Raw genomic sequence first — 14,094 nt, 5'->3', positions numbered from 1 at the left:
TCTTTTACCCTAACGTTTGGAAAAAAAAAGATTTAAATAAGTTCCTGGGATTGAATGGCTGGTCTGTGAAAAGACGAGTAAGTTCGTCAATGGCAGTGAACGAGTTAAGATTTGTTATGTGTACACGCTGTCTGCAAATGGTCCCGAATCTGCCCTCATTTTTTTTCTCTAGCACATCATGTTTTCATAACATTAATAATACAATTACAATAATATGATGATCATGAATCAAAGGTTCAAGTTCAACAACAGGTGGAATTTTTTCCCACAAAAAATAAAGCTATAAGATAACGCATGGTAAAATCCATATTGCACAAGCTATTAAAAATCACACTTTTTCACACCCAATCACAATTTTTCAAATCTGCATCAAAAATACACTGAAAAAAACATTGAAAAAATGTTACTTTTCACGCTAACGCGATGTCTGTAACGCGGGAACCCCATTCATGTAAAAGAAAAAAAAAAATGGACATAAGTGTTTTCCACATGACAGCGACGATACATTAATTCGATTAAAAAGTATTTTTGATGCAGATTTTTTAAAAAAAACATCTTTTTAAAGTGTGACTTTAAATAGCTTGCGCAATACGGATTTTACCACCCCTTATTTTATAGCTCTTTTTTTTTTTTTTTTTTTTTTTTTCCTTAGAGCTGCGACAATAATGCCAGTGTCATTCGAAAGCAAAAATGGGTTCTATTTGTTAAGTAAACGTATTCTCGTAGTTGATAAAACGAGGTCAGAATAACAATTTAAAAAAAAAAAAAAAAAAAAAAAAATCTATTTCCCGTGCTCCATATGGCGCCTTATACCCTCCACATCCGAATCGGCAGTCTTGCGCACAAGCATGTATGCTGCAGCGATCCGCGTGCTTGTGCGCGCACGGCGCCATCTTCTTCTTCGCCACCTGTGTGCGCGCGTGCGCTATCTCACCCGAGGGTAAAGCACTTAAGTGATGTGCGCCTGAGTCCAAACAGCTGTGAGCAAAGGCAGGCGGCGGGTCTCGAAAATGACTCGGGACCTGAGACGGAGCCCGCGGGGGTGTGGGGGTGGGGGGTGGAGAGGCACCTCTGAAATATACATGTCACTCACCCCGAGAGAGAGAGAGAGAGAGAGAGAGAGAGAGAGAGAGAGAGAGAGAGAGAGAGAGAGAGAGAGCGGGCGGCAAAAGAGCGGATGATGGTGGGGGGGGGGGGGTGCACAGCGGTCACTTGGTCATTTGCGCCGGGGTCCAGGCGCATGTCAGACTCTCTCGCCGGGCATGGGGGAGGTTATTATGGCCCGCCCCCCCCCCCCCCACACACACACACAGCCACGGCACTTTGGGGGTCAGCCCAAGTCCATATATATGCTAATAAGACGGGGGAAGTATGTTTGTGTCGGTGATGATGTCGCCGCGCGCGCGGTCAGGATGTGACCCCCGCTTGTCGACGGAATCATGCCGCTTGTTCTCGTGAGAATTTCCAAGTGTGTTTGTGTGTGTTACTTCTTTTTTTTTTTTTTTTTTTTTTTTTTTTTTGCTGCATTGGGAATATCCCACTTGGAGTTTACAGGGCCTGACCTCAAGGCACATGAACACAAATAAATGAATCACAATGGCTGACCAGCATTGTGAGTCGTTCTTTGAAGGCGCGGTTGAGAGTCCTGCGATCCAAACGCCACTTTGTGGAAAAGTTGGCGGTAAATTGCGATTAAAACTTATTTTTTTACTAACCAGCAAATACACATAAATAGAGCTTATGAAGACTTTTATAGTCGTTTGGGGACATTCCCTAGTTGCAGTACTGTGGGTCACAATTAAAAAAAGCATCCCTTCATAATTGACACCCACTAAAAAAGAGCCATGCCCGATTTTTTTAATTCGGTTTTTCGATCTTGGAAAAGAACAAAAATTTGCGGAGCAAAAAGTCACTAGCTTAATGCTAACACAATGCTAACCCTTTCAGCACATGATATTTGAACACTCGCGTGCATATATTCTTTATCCTCCAACTATCACTCCAGCTTGCTGAGCTGAAAAGAGATTGTGTTCTCCGTGTATTTTGTAAATACTGCCCCCTGTGGCAATGGCGTGCGCACCAGAAGGACCACGTATGTCCATTTCCTTTCAATTTTCTAATTTGTCATTTTAATTTGAACATTTAAAAAAAAAGAAATTGAACATACGCCTTGTCCACAGGAGAGCGACGATATGTGAAGTAAAATCTTCTTGTTAATCAGAAAATAAATATTGCCATGAAATCATGCTAATCACACAATTCGATTTTTGAAACTATTACATAGCGCTTCGCTTTTCCGACTAAACTCACATAATGACACTTCGGTGCTCTCCGTGTGTGTGTGTGTGTGTGTGTGCGCGCATGGATGACTGCTCAAGGTCCCAAAGGCTGACCACATACTCATTGAATTCCACTCGAGTTCCCGCCGCCTCTATTGGCCAGCCAGCTGCGAAAATTTCACAAAGAGCAAAGCGTCCACGCCGCGTTGTGCTCGGCCGACGTGCTGAGCTTTTATCAGGAAAGGTGATTGCTTGATAAGACGGAAAAGAGGCAAAACTCCAAACAAGAGCGGGCAAAAAAAAAAGAAAAAAGAGCCAAACCATGCGCACGTCACATGAAGACAAACATTGACAGCGTTTGCGCCCTAACACTAGAAAACGCCAACGTACGCGTTTTGCATCGCCCGACCTCGTCAGTTCGTGTCATTTTTTGAGAGGATTTGCAGCAATGATATAATCAGGATCCTCTTGTCGAAGTTGCAAGGATGCAACTTGGCCAATTGTCACTTAACCAAAGTGGGAGGACGGGGTGCAGCACTAGCCAAAAAAAAAAAAAAACTAATTGAATTTTGGGGCCGTTCCATTCACCAAAAACACACGCCCACAAAAATAAATAAATAAAAATAGCAGAGTTTTGTATTTATTTATTTTTTTAGTCAAATCAATTTGGAGGAGGAATGCACTCGACAAAGTGCCCTTAGAGTTCATTTATTTGAACACGCCACTGCGTTGTGTCCTCAAGCTAAAGTAATAATTTGATTTTTACACTAATCTCCTTTTTATCGTCTGATTTACGGTAACCGGACTACAAAATGTGGAATTACTTGCTTATTATGAGCCGAATTCATTAATTGCGCCTTTTGTTGATTCCTGCGATTTTTTTTTTTTTTTTTTTTTAATTGTGGCCATGATATAGAATGTAGGAAAAATACTCATTTCTGGTCTTAATATTGTTCAGAGGGATTTTCATTTGAATTATTTTGAGAATTGTGCCCCTCGCCTAAACAAGGGTGTGTAGACTTTTTTTTAATTTATTTTTTTTAAATCCACTGTCGCTCCTCTTCACTCTTGGTAAATGTATTGATTGTGTTAACAGAAAGTTAAATACATCGAAGAGTCCTTTTGTGAAAATGTGTGAATAATTTTGCAATTGGTGGCTGCCTTTTTTCGGGGGGCCCTCAAAAAATGCGCGCACGTGCCCGTTTCACGGCTGCTTTGAGATCTTTCAAGACTGGCGTTTATTCTTTTGCCTTTTTGTGATGGTGTTGATGTGATGCTCTTTTTGTTGTCTATTCAACTTATTGTTTCGCTTTTGTATCCCAATTTGTTTTTACCAATTGTGTGTATTGCGAAGCACCTTGTCGACATTGTTTGGAGACATTATTACAGTTTCATGGCCACCGTTGAGCGTTTTGTGCTTTTGGATTTTTTAGCATAAGGAGGAGGGGGGAAAAAAAAAAATATTTTTGTACAAATTTTGGATGATTGGATCTGGATATCCGCCGCAGAATTATTTATTTATTTATTTATTTATTTTTCTGTCAGTGGCCGTGACTGCCACCTAGAGGACACGGGAGTTCAGCCGTCTTGAAAAAAATTCCAATCAGACCGTATTGCTCGCGCGCATCCCGCTGGCTTTTCTAGCGTTACCACACAAGCGCACTTTGCGTATGTTTACCTTGGTCTTGTTTGGCTGCGGGGAGCTCCGGCCCTTGTCGCTCTGCGCGTGCGTGTTGGTGGGCGGGGAGTGCGTGCCCAGGTTGGCTTGGGACGCCAGGCCGTGCTGCTTGGCCCCGGGGGAGACCTGCATGGCCGCCAGCTGAGCCGCGTACAACTGCTGCAGTGTCAGGAGAAAAGAGAAAAAAAAAAAAGGGGGGGGGGTGGAGGAAGGGGCAACATGAATAAATGAATACCGGAGCGCGCACAAACAAAAAAGAAGAGGTCGGCTAAAAAGCTCAAGAAGAGGCCATTAGTGGCCGGGTTTGTTTGTGCCACGCAGAAAGGGACATCACCACATCTTTGCTTGTCCCCCCCCCCCCCCCCGCCCACGGGAGCAGCGCTAACAGCCTCTCTGACAGGCCCAGAGATGTCCCCTCCAGGTGCACGGTGGGAGAAAAGGGAAAACATCGGGGATATCGAGGTCAGGCCGTGTGTGTGTTGCTCAAGGTGAAAACCCGAAAAATTTGGAACGCTTCATGCCTGGATACCAGCAAGGGACGCTTTTGCCTCTATTTTTTTTTGGGGGGGGGGGGTGTCGTTAATTAAATTAGCTTTATGAGTAGAACAAAACACAGCTTGCCGCCATTATCTAGGCATTTAATTAAACGGCGTTATGTTTATGTAGCAGTGAAAAAGACGAAACAGTGTCTGGCCGGTTCTTTGCAACAACTTGGAAGGGTCTTCAGAATTGCTCGAGTCTCTTTCATGCGGCTTAATACAAATCTCCGAGATGGCGCTGGGATTTTCCGATGAATTGCCGCTTCTGAAGAGCAAGTGAGCGGGAACGAGCAGATGTGTGTGTGTGTGTGTGTTTTTAATAGTTAGGATTGTTATTATTTATTTCTGATTTTGTTTTCTGGAAGGCAAGCATCCGGATTTTTTTTTTTTTTTTTCGACTTCATTTTTGTCTATAGTTTAACTTCCATCCTTCTGTCGGGGCTTGGCGGCCGGCCACCGGCGTCAAACAAAGGCTGGTTTATGCAAATGGCCAAGAAAGAGATGCTGCCTTTGCTATTCCGCTCGGTATCTTTCTCCATCTTTCACTCTGTTTGCAACTCTCTCCGACAGCCGTCGCAACTCGCGATCCCACATGATCCCACGGAAGCGTATTGCATTCACATAAAAAAAATCAAAAAATCCTGTTTTTCTGAGTAATTTTTTGGGGGCCTTTGTTTTTTTTATTTTTATTTGTTCTGTTTTATGGAATTATTTTTTTTCTGTTTTTCAGAGTAATTTTTTTCTGTTTTTTGGATTTGTTATTTTTCAGTTCTTTGGACTAATTCTTTTTTATTTTTTAGATTATTATTTTTTTTTTTTTCAGTTTTTTGGACGAATGTTTTTTACTATTTTTCGGACACTTTTTTTCTGAATAGTTTTTTTTCTGTTTTTCTCACAAATTTATTTTCAATCTCTCTGACGATTTTGTTTTCTGTTTTTCTGAGTAATTTTTTTCAAATTTTCGGAATCTTTTTTAAAAATGGAATACTTTTTTTTTCAGTTTTTCTGTGTATTTTTTTTTTTTCTGAATAATTTTTTTTTCATTTTTTGTTTTGTTTTTTTGAAATGTTGTTTTCCCCCTGTGATTAGAGAGCAAATACGTAAATCATTCCTTTCTTGACATAGCGAGCTCGTAAGCACCGGTCTAAAGTTGAAGGCGGCTTGAGGTATGCGGGAAGGAGTCCGCCATTAGCGAGACTGCAACACGTCACTTGGAGTTCAGAGGTCAAAAAATACAATTATTCAGAAAAACAGAAACTGGCATGCTGTTTTTCTGAAGAATCTGATTTTTTTTTTTTTTTTTTTTTCCCCGAAACGGCCGATCCGGCGACGAGGGCCGGCTCGCTGGGATCAGATCAGCCTCGGCTTCAATGAAGCCCCCCCCCCGGCGAGCGCACCACGGGCTCAATGCGCGTGCGTCCCCATCTTCGGACCAGTGCTTCAAAGGCCGCTTTATTCGCGAGTTCCATTACAAGGCCAGCCCCCGTCACTCAAAGCTTGCTCAACGGGCCGGCGCGCAATCGCACACACGCGCACACCCGCGCTCACGCGTACGCGACAGAGGGCACCGGCGAGTCCGCCCAGAGCGTCGCCACAACGGCGTGCATGTCAACAAACAGGAAGTGACAGCGCAAAGCCCCCTGGGGTGACTGCGGGAGCACAAGCGCGGTGACACGCACACACACACACGCGGCCGGTGAATCAACAAATGAGAGGGGGGGTGGGGGGGAAATGCAATCATAGTTGTTGGATGAGAATAAGGAATTTGAAATGTCACTCCTCAGACGCGTGTGTGTGGTGCCGTTTGAACTGTGACAACCATCTCCTCGCTTGACTTTTTTTTTTTTTTTTTTTTTTTTAGTGTGTGCTTCTAATCCCCTAATGCCATGGCACATCTGCATGTGTGTGTGCTATTTATTTTTCTAGTTTGCACACCCGTTCGCCATAGATGAAAATGCACAATCTAGAGACGCTGTACAAAACATTTAAAAATTACTTTTAGCCCTCGCACATGCTTGAACACATTTCAACGTATTAAAACACTTTAAAAAAAAAAACAGACAAAAAAAAACAAACACATTTAACCACACGGGAAATATCGCAAGCATAAAATGGATAGTCTGCTTCGATTCGATTTTCGATTTTCAGTTCCCGATTTTTAAAAAAAATTGCTACCATGCTCGTCTTTGTGCACTAGTTTCTGCAGCCATCCACAAACAAAATACGCAATCATGTTTGGCGCACGAGCAGCAAAAAAAACGTTTCGAGACATCATTTTCTCGATGAACTTAAGATTTAACTTGATTTTTCCAATTTATCGTGACGAATTGATTTTAAATTGCTTTTCGATTCATCGTTACATCAGTGCTACATTATAATCCATATTGCCTTGAATGCCTGTGTGTTGAAATGGGAGGAGGAGCTTCATTCAGTTCGGCCATAGCCGTGTCTAAATAAGGAAAAAGAGCTTCGCTGTCCTATTATGGCATCGATAGGAAATTGGTCTGAACTACAAAACACATGTTTCGATTTACCACAGTACAATTGGCGAACACTATTGTTGTTGTGCGTGCCTTGTCATCTTAGCGGGAGGCTATCTCCGAGCTTCTCGGTCAATAATCTGCGGCTTTAGTTTGATTACCAGCGCCCCGCTCGCTCTTTGTCATCAAGAGCTCGGTCGGGCGCTTCAATGAGTCCGCCATTGTCTCGGCGGACACTGAGGACTATTGTCCGAAAAAACTTCCAACGGATTGCTCTCTGTCCGTCTTTTCCGTCGGTCCCGCTTTCCCCGTCCGTCCGCCCGCCGCGGTCGGCGGCAAAAATGGAGACGACGAATGCGCGATTGCGATTTTACCGCGCGATTATTTATTTGCACCGGCTTTAATGAACGCCGGCGCTGATTGATTTCCCGATTGCTGTCTCTCATGTGTTTTTTTTTTTTTTTTTTTTTTTTGTCTCTCGCTGTTCCCTCTTCCGCCCCGCCCCCCCCCCCCCCCTCCGCCTGTCTGTTGTCCGCCTGTCGTCCATTTCTCCGGTGTACAGCGCGGTAATCCAGGACAATATGTTCCAACATCTGCCTCTCCATATGACGCCTGCCCCACACCATTGACCCTCTTTAAGCCACGCACACTCACAAACACACAATTCTCCGCTTGGTCCTCGCTAAATGACTCCACCTTTTCCGTGCGCCCCCCCCCCACCCCACCCCACCCCCACGCCTAAGTGCATTTGTATCTGCGGGTCTCGCTTGTCCTTCTCGGCCCATTTGTGTGGATAATATCAATAATATCAAGGGTCAATAAGGGAGGCAGATTAATACAGTCTAATGCACAATGTCACACTCATCCCCCCTACCCCCCTCCCCCCCACCCAGATTAAGATGCTAAATGCCAACCTCGTCCACTCGCTCGCCTTGGAAAACCAACGTTAAGCCGCCATCGAGTGTGAGAACGCAGAAAGAGCTTTAAATCGTTAGGAGGTTAATACATTTTTCCTCCAAACGGCCCACCACTCAAAGGATACTTTCTTGTCGTTATTGTAGCTTTCAGTGGATTCTCTCTAAAAAAAAAAAAAAATCAGGGCAAGGGGGCGGTTATGCGTTTGTACAAGTCCGATTCTTGGTGCATTTCCAAACGCTTATCAATAGAGACGACGGCGTGGGCACGAAAATGTATTGCGTTGCTATGGCGACCTAAAGACCAGGACCTCCTTATAAAATGAGATGATCCCGTATTTGGACTCGGTGAGCCCGGACAAACCTCTGACAAAGCCTTAATCTCGATGTGAGTGTGCGATCGTAGATGGATGGAAGGCGTTTTTTTTTTTGTTTTTTTTTTTTCACTTTACGAACTTTTGGTTGGAAGTTCATGATGCCTAATGTCCGCCGTACCTGGAGCTGGAGGGGTCCCAGGCCTGGTGTGGCTGCAGCCATTGTGGTGGGGATGAGCTGGAGAGGGTACGGGTCACCTGTTCAAAGAGGATCAGTTTAGTCATCAAGCAGTTGATCACACGACGGACAAGGGACTCATGATAAGGATTTTTTTTGAGGCCGATTCTCATTGTAGAAAATTCTGCAGCATCAAATTCTGATAACCGGTTTTAAAAAATATATATATATATAATGATAAAATTCACTTTTTAGGGGGTCCTTAATGCTGACAAAGCCAGGGCATTTGACAGTTTTACGATACTCGATACAACAGAGGGGGAAAAAAAAAAATCAATAAAATTTTTGGAGGGGTGTTTGAATGTCGTTATGTTTATATTGAAATAAAAAAAAAAAGGCAAAATATTGGCCTCTTTTATATACATATATACATAAAGATGTTGTTGGTCAATTTTCCAATTGGGTAAACGATTTTGGACGGTCCCTCACTGGCCTGTGACCTCGTTACCCCAGAAAAGCACCTTTTGGAAATGGAGTGGTAACGGAAAAAAAAAAAGTGTTGCAACCACTCATTGCTCCGTTTCTTTTTTTTTTTTTGTCACTTTACAGGAGCGGTGGCACATTCGAAGCTCCACTGTAAGGTAAGGAGCATGAAATCGGATGGCTTCAATTGCCCATGTGTCAAAAGCCTATTTTCAATTTCGGCTATTCGTGTTCATCCCGACGGAAATTTTCCGATTCAGAAAATTTTGCAACGGCGTCTTTTCCTTTCCCTTTTCCCTAAGCAAGAACACGAAGCAAACACGGGGTTCACTGGTAGCTGTTAAATCTCAATTTTTTTCTCCTTGCCCTCACTCACATACCCTCCCCCCTTTTTTTTTTCCTTTTTTTTTTTTTTTCTTCTTCAGTGCAGCTGTTAAAGCTGCCCTTTTGTGCGCACGGCCCTTAATGAAAAGCCTGATTGTGTGTCTTCCTCCGCTAATACCCTCTGACAAAGAGCGCTGAGGTGAGGAGATTCTGATAAAGCGAGCCGCGGTGTTGTAATTAAGAGCTGCCACCAACGATTGAACCTCTCTCCTCCCTTTTTCTTTAGTTTATGTTTTTTTTTTTTTTTTGTTTTTTTTTTGAGGAAACCTCGACTGTCTGTTGTCACACCGAAAACTCCATTCGGTACCCCTGCACCAACTAGTCAAGATATATCGCAAAGGTTTCGGTGATTCACACTGTGTTTTATGTAAGGCGACCAAAATATTCCAAACAGCTTTCAAATATTTAACATATCGTCATTGGATATGAGGCGCGCGTGTCCCTAATCTTGTGGCCTTCCGACATCCCCGTCAGGGCTGATAAATGAGGGAAAAGAGACTTGAATTATCCGTGATGGTGACCGTGCAGGTGCAGATAGCTGTAATTACTGGGCAAGAGAGTCCAAGGGGGCCCGCTAATGTACTTAATTGTCATGCAAAGTAAATTCAAATGTGTTGAATGAAGCCTCTTTAAAAAAAAAAAAAAAAAAAGGTTTCTTCATTGCAGTTTTAGGATTTGAACTATCGGAGTACAGTCAGTGTGTCCTGGCATGAGCCAAACTTTCCTTTCCCTGACATATTTTCCCATATAACGGCAGTCCTAAAATATATTTCGTCCGGAAAAGGAGAGACCTTTTTTTTTTTTTTTTTTTTTTCCAAACCAATCTGTCCTCAAGACAAACATGAGCCGAAGGGATATTTGTGCTGCTCCTGCAGCGTCGCTATGACAAAACGAAGACGGACGGAGGAAAACAAGCATGCCGTTTTTGTAGGGATGCAACGATTCACTCAAGCCCCGATGGGATTTTCCATTTTCAGTTCCCGATTTTCCATTCAATTCGATTTTGTTTAATCGAATTGCTGCCATGCTTGTCTCTGTGCACTCGCGTGGTTCTGCAGCCATCCACAAACGCAACACGCAACAATTTGATTGACACATTCAAAATGTGCATCTGGAATAAAAAGACGTTTCAAGACATCATTTTCGAGATGAATCGATCAATCGAAATGATTAATCGAGGCGAATCGATTCATCGAATCGATTAATTGGCGTGAATCGATTTTAAATGAATTTGATGAATTGTTACGTCCCTATGTTTTTGGAATGAGATCCTCACTCACAGTTTGGCTGGACTTCTGAATTTTTACACTTCTTAAATCCTGTAGTACCACACTTCCAGCGGGACAAGTTCAACTTGGTTCAAGCGCGCCAGAGAACGTCCAGTCAGAATTGGCAAAAGCTGCCGAAATTCAAGCCCACCGTTTGACCGCATCTTTCGGTGGGCTTCCAATCTGTGGGTGGCTCTAATTAAAATGAAGCAAACTTGTTTGGGAAGCTGTGAAATTCTCGAATTTTGCGTCCTATTTGTGTCAGTATTTATATTTTTGGTGTTTGCTCTATCGCAAACGCATCCGTGGCTTCCACGCCTGTGCGGGCTGCGTTGGAAACCCGTTCTGGCTGCGGCCCGTGTTAATGTGAGGAGAACCTGGGGCAGGTCACGTTAGCATCCACGCCCCCCCCCCCCCTCTCCCCCACCCCTACCCCACACACACTTTGCTAACCCCCCATGGAGCATTTTAATCCCAGCATCTCCTGGCATGCACCCACTTTTTCTCTCTCTTTCGCTCTCTCTCTTTATCGTGGTAAACAACACATTGCCACACAGCCGGAGCGTGATAGCCCAAAAAAAAAAAAAAAAGTCATGTTGCTTTTGTAAATCGAAAAATAGAAGACAAATGGTTGGAGCCAAGAGAAGGAACGAGGGCGATAAGCAAGTGGTGATCAAAGTCTGGCCGGAACATAAACCTTTGGAGTTTTGAGTTTGAAATTGAAGTAGCCGTCCACTCACTGCAGCCCGGTTTGTAGTTGAAGCCGGGGGGCATGAGGAAGCCCTGCTGGGCCGCCGCTGCCGCCAGGGTCCTCTGGTCCGGGGGAAAGACGGGAATCATCAGCGGCGGGAGTTGGCCCTGGACCTGCTGAGGGTTCAGGGAGGGGACGACGGGGGGAGAAGGAGGGGAGGCGTTAAAGAGGATGCAAACGGTCATAGTGCCGATTTCCAATCATATTGAGCGATCCAAAAAAATTCACATTTTATTTACTCCGCGTCTGCCAGTAATGTATAGTGTCATCGTGCGTCATAATGCACTCGATTATTTGGACATATGGAACACGCACACGCGGCATAAACGCACACACACTTTCTGGAGTGTGGACATTTCCTTGCATTTGAAAGATGATATTCCTCCATTGAACACACGCACCCGGCGCCGACGTCTCCGTATCGCCGCGCTCTTCGGCACGCAGCCACGCGACTTCACAAGCTTTCCGTGGGATTTTGAAAGCGCAGCGGCAGAAGACGGAGACAAACTCCTCCGACCGGGCGTCTTTGGCAGAGGAGCCAAGCGAGAGCGAAGGAGAAGAGAACGGGGGAGTCAGGAAAAAGAGAGAGAAGTAGGAGACAGATGGTTGCGCAACGCCGCGCGCTGCCAAAAACAACGCGACAAAGGCCCGCGCGTGACGGACGGACGGACGTACAGTTTGAGGCGGGAGCAAGGTGACAGAGGGACGACGAAAAAAGACACAAGCTGCTTCTGTGCAGGGGACGGGACTAATAGCGGAAATTGATTCTCGCTTTAAACAGTTCGGCTCCGCTTGAAAAGTGGCACGGAAATGCTCTCCCTAATAGTTTCCATCATCAAAATGATGTTTCCAAAGGCCTTCGGTGAGTAAACGGCAAGCCCATTTTGCTCGGAGGTGATTAGACCTTTGACTCGGGGGCCCTCCGCAGCGGGCGCTTTGACGCCGCCGACATCCCTGAATAGGATAATAGGCAGGTAAAAGCCGTCTGATGTGGGTGGGGGGGGGGGAAATGGATGTGAAATGGCGGCGCAATCATAAAGAGGCGCCGCGGTATCATCCAGTCACGTTTGAGTGATATGGGCACCTGAAGTGATTGATGAGTAGTAAAAACACGCGTGTGTGAGTGTGTGCGCGTGTCATCCCCCACTTCTTCCTCCCTTCCGCATCCTCCCGTGTGTCGGCATGCCAACAACACTGCAATCAAACTATCCCAGCTCAGGGGAATAGTGCTCTCTTCAAGCGGCTCCTGTTTACACCGCCCACCCTTTAAAAAAAAAAACAAAACAAAAAAAAAACAATAATTACGCCACCATTTTTTTTTTTTTTTTTTTTTTTTTGGTTAACCATAAACCAGGCGTTTGCGCGATCAGAAAGCGAGCGGCGTTCCAGCGCGGCGCTCGGACAGGCCCCCCGCGGGGACGAATCACAGGCAGAACAGTTCCGCTTTGCCTTTCAGGCCTAATTGGACATATGCTGGAGTGGAGCTGGCTAGGGAGACTGTAATGCGCCATAGGGAGGAGGAGATAGGAGGCAGGAGACAAGGAGACACGGGCGCCCGACACCCGCGCGGCTTTTCTTCTTTTCGTTGCGCACGGAAAATATGACATAAGATCCCTAACAGCGCTCTCGCCCGTCTCGCTGTCCTCTTTAAAACTCATTCAGTGCCAAAAACGTTTTTATTCGTCAGTCCAGCCATTCAACCCCAGGAACTTATTTCGATTTTTTTTCATTTTCAAGGTTCGGGTGGGAGAGGGTCTGAGAACTGAATGAGTTAATCGGAAACAAACGTAATTACATGACGGACACGAATTACCCGACGACGCTTGGGATTTTTCCACAATGGAAGGGAAAAGATCAAGCATCCGAGAGGAGCGAATGCTTCCCGAGCCATATGTTGCTGTAATAATAGTCGACTTAACAGCTGTGGCACCGCACACAAGGCAAAGTCACGTGGGTCAACAACCACCGGATGCCGGGTGGGCTTAAGTACTGGGACTACTTCTTCCCCATTTTGGATTGGACTATATTAGTTGAACGCATCGGGACTCTCCAGCCTAAACTCGCACAAGCTCACAGTTTTAAACAAGCGATTAGCCTAACCCCTGACTAAATAATTGATTGATTAAAAGGAGCTTCCCAAGACTCCCCTTGCATTCCCTCTCATTTCGGATCCTTAACATCTTCAGAATGAGTTAATTCGATCAGTTTCCTAATCTTTCTCGAGCTACGGCTAAGGCAGCATTTGACATTCAATTCCCCAAAATGTTGCAAAATGTCACTTTTTGTACATCTGCCCATCGTTTAGTTGCGTTTCTATGATGGTATTCAATAGTTATTGACTCTCTGCTCCAGGTGACATGAAGTGGCACATTCTGTTTTTTTTGACTACCATTGGTGGTTTCTGTAATCGTCACATGCCGGCGATGGAATGAGAAGGCGGATGAAGTTGGCCAAGTCTCCCCTGAAATACACAACACAATTGTGAAGTCATTTGGGAGTTGTGGAACAAGAGGGAAAGGATACTCGGGGAAAGCGCCAGACAAGAGTTTGACAGAAAGGGAAAGAGACGCTCGCGCGAGAAAGCGAGGCCACGTCTATCAGACAATCTCCACATCTCGGCGTAGAAAGCACGAGGCACATCTGAAAACAGCGGGCACGTTGGGGAATAGCGCTCGCCTCGCCGTCTCTTTCACATCGGTCCCAAAGTGAACATGAAAACCTCACAGCGGCACAGACAAAAACATCACACCGCCGCTTCTGTCGACTCTGGGCGGCATTGAGAAAGGAGCGGCTTTTAATCTTGCCAACCCCTCCTCCACATCCAAA

At 45.0% G+C, this 14,094-nt stretch overlaps 1 protein-coding gene and 1 long non-coding RNA gene across 17 annotated transcripts in view; one reads left to right on the top strand and one right to left on the bottom strand.

The window, feature by feature from the left end:
- Window positions 1-14,094, top strand: part of LOC147126728 (uncharacterized) — a 175,703-nt gene that overhangs the window by 50,028 nt on the left and 111,581 nt on the right. For all 4 annotated transcript variants that reach the window (XR_015084817.1, XR_015084816.1, XR_015084818.1 and 1 more), the window contains exon 5: window positions 8,992-9,023. This is a non-coding gene — a long non-coding RNA (uncharacterized LOC147126728). The remainder of the gene's footprint in view (window positions 1-8,991; window positions 9,024-14,094) is intronic.
- Window positions 1-14,094, bottom strand: part of sox5 (SRY-box transcription factor 5) — a 72,475-nt gene that overhangs the window by 15,887 nt on the left and 42,494 nt on the right. For 8 of the 13 annotated variants that reach the window (XM_086022956.1, XM_086022960.1, XM_086022957.1 and 5 more), the window contains 3 exons: window positions 11,258-11,384; window positions 8,386-8,462; window positions 3,958-4,116 (listed from right to left, as the gene is read on the bottom strand). In XM_086022956.1, the coding sequence (XP_085879082.1) occupies window positions 3,958-4,116; window positions 8,386-8,462; window positions 11,258-11,384 (363 nt within the window). The remainder of the gene's footprint in view (window positions 1-3,957; window positions 4,117-8,385; window positions 8,463-11,257; window positions 11,385-14,094) is intronic. The other 5 variants (XM_086022958.1, XM_086022962.1, XM_086022969.1 and 2 more) reach the window with 2 other exon arrangements.

The sequence above is a fragment of the Filicampus tigris genome, chromosome 22 (assembly GCF_054856515.1).
Source record: "Filicampus tigris isolate MCC_2025a chromosome 22, RoL_Ftig_1.0, whole genome shotgun sequence".
Lineage (NCBI taxonomy): Eukaryota > Metazoa > Chordata > Actinopteri > Syngnathiformes > Syngnathidae > Filicampus > Filicampus tigris.
This window is presented reverse-complemented; position numbering and strand designations above follow the sequence as displayed.